Raw genomic sequence first — 5,633 nt, 5'->3', positions numbered from 1 at the left:
TTTTTATTCTCCTATTACAAAATTATATAATAATGTTAGGGGGCTTCCGTTTAATTTTTTTTTTGGATCAATTTTTTTACTATAATAATGGAGCCACACCAAGTAAGAAATAGTTATTACTACTTTGTGCAGCTCCATTAATAAGGAGCCCAATCAAGCATTGTGCTGCACCATAGTAAAGTAAAAAAAAAAATCCCCCTGCCAAAAAATAATAAAATTATATTTACTACTTAATAGAGAATCAAATAATCTATAGCAAATAATAATAACTCTTATTAGAAAATAGGTCTCTTGTAGCCCTAAATTCTAACCTCCTGAATTATAATTATTATTAAGGTTTTTTTTTTTATTATTTATTTATTGTAATTTACAACTGTACAAAATAATAAAACAGGTAAATACGTAGTATGTTTCATATACACTTGAAAATCTTGGGAAGGAAACACCCATTGGTGGTACTTCAAACATTAATTTAAACTAGAAGGTCCCGTGGTCATCTTCTTTTCAGACGCCTCGGAGGATTATCAGGGATTGTTAAGGATGAAAGATTAAGAATTAATGGGTTAGGATGGTTAAGGAGTTTGGAATAAAAAGATGCATATCTGTTTTGGGTCAAATCTGCAACGAATGGGATGTTAAGGTCTTTATGAATGAGTTTATTTGTGACGTTATAAGGAGCATCAAGGATTTTGGATTGTAACGATTGGATGCGGGAAGAATTTGATGGTTTGGTGGAGCCCCAGAGCTCAATTCCATATGTCCAAATTGGTCTGATTATTGTAGTGTATACTAATTTTTTGTAATGAATGGGAAGTTTAGAGCGTTTGTCAAGTAAGTGTTGTAGCAATCGGAATCTACGAACAGTTTCTTGTCGTTTCAGTCTTGTGTGTGGATTACAAGTAAGTCTCTTGTCAAGATGGAGTCCTAAGTATCGAATCTGTTCAGCAGGATTAAGCTTTTTAAAATAATTGTTTTATATATTTTACTAGTTAGAATTACGTTTATTAATTTTGCTAGCAGGTACTAGAGGTGAAGATAAGCCACTGCACCTATACTCATATTTAAATGAATAATTTATGTAAAGAGATTCGCTAAATTTTTGTAATTACTTTTTTGAATAGCGTTAAACAGTATTTTTGTACTGAAAAATGAATTTTCCTAGGTTGATTAGTACTACCTCCGTAGCTGGTTCAGAAAACATGGTAGAAAGAAAACATAGAAAAAAAGAAATCATTCTTTTATTAAATTTCTAAATTATTTTCATGTTGCAATCACTAACAACAAAAATTATAAACTATAGTATTTCTTTTTAATGATCTCTAAACTGTGAGGAGCTAATTGTTAATCAATTAAATAGTGATGGTGGCCGGAGTTGTGACTATTTTCCCATCAATGAAGTCCTTGAGCCAGTCCAACAAACCTTGCAGTGACTTGTTGTACATGATTTTGTTGGCTTGTTCTATCACGTACGCCCCGATTTGGCTGCATACGTATTTCTCGTTTTCAGTGAAGTATTGGAAGGTTGATGTTTGGAATAATGCTTCAACTTCTTCTTCTGTCATTCCTTCTATTTCCAGCCCAGATTCGTTAAACTGTGTTAAAAATATATATTTATTAAAATAAAGTTTAATATCGATTTTATACCTCTATTCAAATTAACATTTATACTAATATAATTTAATTATAAACACTTTCTTTTTAATATATATTTTATAATAGACATGGTAGTTATAAAATATACAATATTTTAGGAATTAGATGAAATCGGCTTGCAACTAAATGAAGATAAAACAAAATATATGTCTGTAAAGTGAATAGTCCACTCTTACGCCATTGTCTGCGTGGACGGCAAATCGTTTCGGAAAGTAGATAGTTTCAAATGCCACGGCCCCACAATGATCTCAATAAATGAACAGCAAACTGAGATAGATCGGGAAAATAAACTCCAGTTCATGTATCATTTATGGCGTTCTTTCTTCGTGTCTCTAGTGTGCTTAAAAATTACTGAATATTAAGTCCACTTTTTATGCATATTCCTCGGAGATCACAAATCCATACCAACCCAGAAGCCATTTTAGTATAATGTGGATTTTTTTTTTCTGGCAACACAGACTTTTTTTGTGATTATTAGTTACGAAGAACACAACGATATGTAATATATAGGAATGATGTGGGGCAGGGGAGATGACAAATTCACTGGGTCCACGTTGATCCTCGGATCTCATTTAAATAATTAAGCATTGTATAATATTCTACAGTATTTTTCTTTTATTGTTATAAAAACTTAATATTATCCTTTTAAACTTGGATTAATTAAATGATTATCAAATGTATTTATTTGTCTTTCTGATTAAGATGCGTTTGTCATCGATAATTGTTTATCATGTTATATAAGAATTGACTCTTCATTTCAACAGTTGAAAATCACTACTTGAGAAATATGTTCTTATCAATAAACTGAAGAGTGATGTTTCAAATTTTCAAAATGATTATGTAATAAATTGATGTACATATTTAATATTTCCAATTTAGCTAAGTCTAACTAAAAAAATCGAAGGGTGCAAATAATTTTATTTACTGAAGATATGACTTTTTTATACTTCGAAACAACTTATATAAATGTGTATTTGAATTTTTTTTTCAAGTTTTCCAGAATGGTTTTTATTGTTTAAATAAAATAATTTGTATCCAGCCAATGTTTCAAAATACTCACTATTATTTCTTTAAATTCGCAACGTTTCGGGCAATTCGGCCATCCTCAAGGGTAATTTTAAATATAACTTTCAGCTTACATCCAAAATTTAAAAAAATTTACTGGCTATTCTTCCCATGTCATTCATCCCAATCACCAATCATCTCAACAAGCACCAATATCACAAAAAGTGATAATAGTATTCAGTTAATCTGTAATTACAAAAGACTGATCTACATGACTGTAATAAGGCCAATCTGAACATATGGAGTTTAGCTTTGGGGCTACACTAAACCTTCGAATTACTCTCGCATTCAATCCTTACAATCCAAAATCCTTCGTAAAACCCTCAATGCTCCTTACTTTGTCACAAATAAAATCATACATGATGACCTTAATGTTCCCTATGTAACCGATCTAGCCCAAACCAGATATCACTCCTTCCATTATAAACTCTCTAACCACTCAATCCCCCTAGTATCTAATCTTGCATCCTCAACAATCCTCCGAGGCGTCTGAAAAGAAGATGGCCACGAGATCAGCTAATGTAAAATGTCATTAGAGTGCTACCAATGGGTAGTTTCTCTACACGCCTGTAACAGTCCAATTTAACTTAGATCAGATTTACTAAATTTATTATAATGTACAGTTGTAAATAGCAATAAATAAATATTAAAAAAAAAAAAAAAAATTAATGGAACTGACAAAACAGGGTCATCTCACTGAAATTAATGGCCTGGTCAGAATAGTCTGTGAAAAGTTTTTAAATTTTGGGTGTGAGGTTGTAAATTTATATTTAAAAGGAATGTGCAGATTGACGTTGCATATTTCAAATTAATTTTTAATTTTGAGTATTTTAGTGAAGTATTTATTTCCTTCTGTAGAGCATCCAAGCATATTTCTCATTAATGATATATAATAGGAATCCCAACGAAACGTGTACGCCTGGTCCGTATTATGTGGTTAAAATGAGATGTAAAAATCCATTTTTTATTACATCATTTTATACAAGAAACATATCAAGACATCAAGAAGAAACAGAAAGAGAAACTTTTTAAGATTGAAGAAAGGTTGCAGAAAGTAAAAGCTTTAAATGGTGACCCAAAAAAGTAAAGAACACCCTACATTAAATGCAGATGAAGATAATCGGAACATTGATGAAAAAAATCTGGATTGCAAAGCAGATAATTTAGGAGAAATAAGTAAGAAATATACTGGTACTAAAAAGAAGAGGAAGAAACTAAGAAAGAAAAAGGGATTCAGTGTTTCAACGAATACAGTTAAACCTTGTGTTGATCCAAATGTACAAAAATTGTAACTTAAAATTTTTTTTATGGTTTTTCTAAGCACGAAACTAATATTGTAATTTAAAAATTATTTTATTAATGTATGTAAAATGATTCTGTTTTTGTAAGAAAAATTATTTTGAATATTTAAATTTGATAAAAAAATGAATATTTAAGTGAGATGTAAAAATTAATTTTGTATTGTATACAAGTTGCTCTGTGGCAAACTGTGAATAGATCGATTGTACCGGCTTGCAACGATTTTGTAACAGTAGTCGGTTGGTAGCCATCAAGCTGGGTGTTGTGTTGTTTGTTTTCACTACAGTAAGAATGTTTTATATTATTTAACCGTAACTAATAAAACAGTAAGTACATTTTATTTGTGTCCACCACCCCCGCGTTCAACAATATGAAGGAGATGAAGTGTTGTGTGCAAAAGAAAGATCTATCTCACACAGAGAACTCACAGACTGCTTTCCTTTTTACATCAGCCTGGAGGGTGCATTGGGGAGGTCCAAAATCCAGGTGCGTGGAACAGTATTCAACAGGTCGGCTATGATCTAGCATTTGTCAAGGAAATCGAAGTGATCGGAAGGATTTTAAGTATGACGAGGGACGACTTTCTCGAACTACAGAAGGAAACTACAAGGATGGGACTTGTTGACGAAATTCATGTATGGTAACCCCAACGGTGGGCTTCATGTAGATAGACAGGTTTTCATTGGTAGAAAGGAGAAGAATTTATCTATCTGGGAATTCAGTTGAACTCCAGGAACGACATTAATTTATGTTTGGATAATGGTTAGAGTCGGTGCTATCTAAGACCAGAGGCGCCTAACAAGCAGAAAGGTATCTAGGACTACCAGGAGGTTTGTAATCTGGAGAGTCTGGAGAACGCACTAATTCTCGCAATAGTTCTCACATCTGGCGAGAATTCCCGGTGAAAATGCTAGACGAAATGTTACATTGACAGTCGGAAAACCTAGGCTGACGGTGTTGTAAACGACGCTCATTCTGGGCATCCGAAACTTGCAAGAAGGAGCACCACGGTAAGAGGACAGGAGGTTGTGAAAAATTGTAGGTGGTCTTCACTCCTTTATGGTGTGAGAAGAAGATTAGGTTAGGCGCGATATTTGGCTTTTTGGAGGAAAATAGAATTTTATGTAGGGCGAGAAGCGAGGGCGTTTTGGAATATGAGTGGAGTTAAGGTAAAAGTTTTGGCTCTTGTCGAGCCCTGTCATATATTTTCTTACAATGTTTACCTCCACATTCGACATATAAACGTTGGATAATTATTGCCAAAACTCGTAGATTCTATTCCTTCAAAGCCGATCTTAAAATATACTGGGCCAAGCTGGTCACAATTGTGGCCCTACCTCAAACAGAATAGAGGCGAGGATCTTTATATTCAAATAAATAAATCAAGCAATAAAAAATCCGAAAACCCAAATACTTACAGTCAAACTTTTTATTGAATAGTCTAGATCAAAATTGGTCATTTGCAAATATGTTCCTTTGAAAGCAACTTTGATGTATCCATTGGTCACCATGTTACCGACATCAGTCCTACAAATGTAAAAATTATTAATATTTTTTAAATAAGTTAATGATCTATAAATAAACATATCTTATTTATTAGAAGATTTGAAAGCACT

General features: G+C 32.5%; 1 protein-coding gene across 1 annotated transcript in view; it reads right to left on the bottom strand.

Moving 5' to 3' along the window:
* Positions 1-1,222: 1,222 nt before the first annotated feature.
* Positions 1,223-5,633, bottom strand: part of LOC106678109 (uncharacterized) — a 21,182-nt gene continuing 16,771 nt past the window's right edge. Inside the window, exons 4-5 of the mRNA XM_014416430.2 lie at positions 5,436-5,544; positions 1,223-1,592 (exon numbers count right to left, since the gene is read on the bottom strand). Coding sequence (XP_014271916.1) covers positions 1,350-1,592; positions 5,436-5,544 — 352 coding nt within the window. The 3' untranslated portion in view covers positions 1,223-1,349. The remainder of the gene's footprint in view (positions 1,593-5,435; positions 5,545-5,633) is intronic.

The sequence above is a fragment of the Halyomorpha halys genome, unplaced genomic scaffold, assembly GCF_000696795.3.
Source record: "Halyomorpha halys isolate HHAL.00 unplaced genomic scaffold, Hhal_1.1 Scaffold123.1, whole genome shotgun sequence".
Lineage (NCBI taxonomy): Eukaryota > Metazoa > Arthropoda > Insecta > Hemiptera > Pentatomidae > Halyomorpha > Halyomorpha halys.
This window is presented reverse-complemented; position numbering and strand designations above follow the sequence as displayed.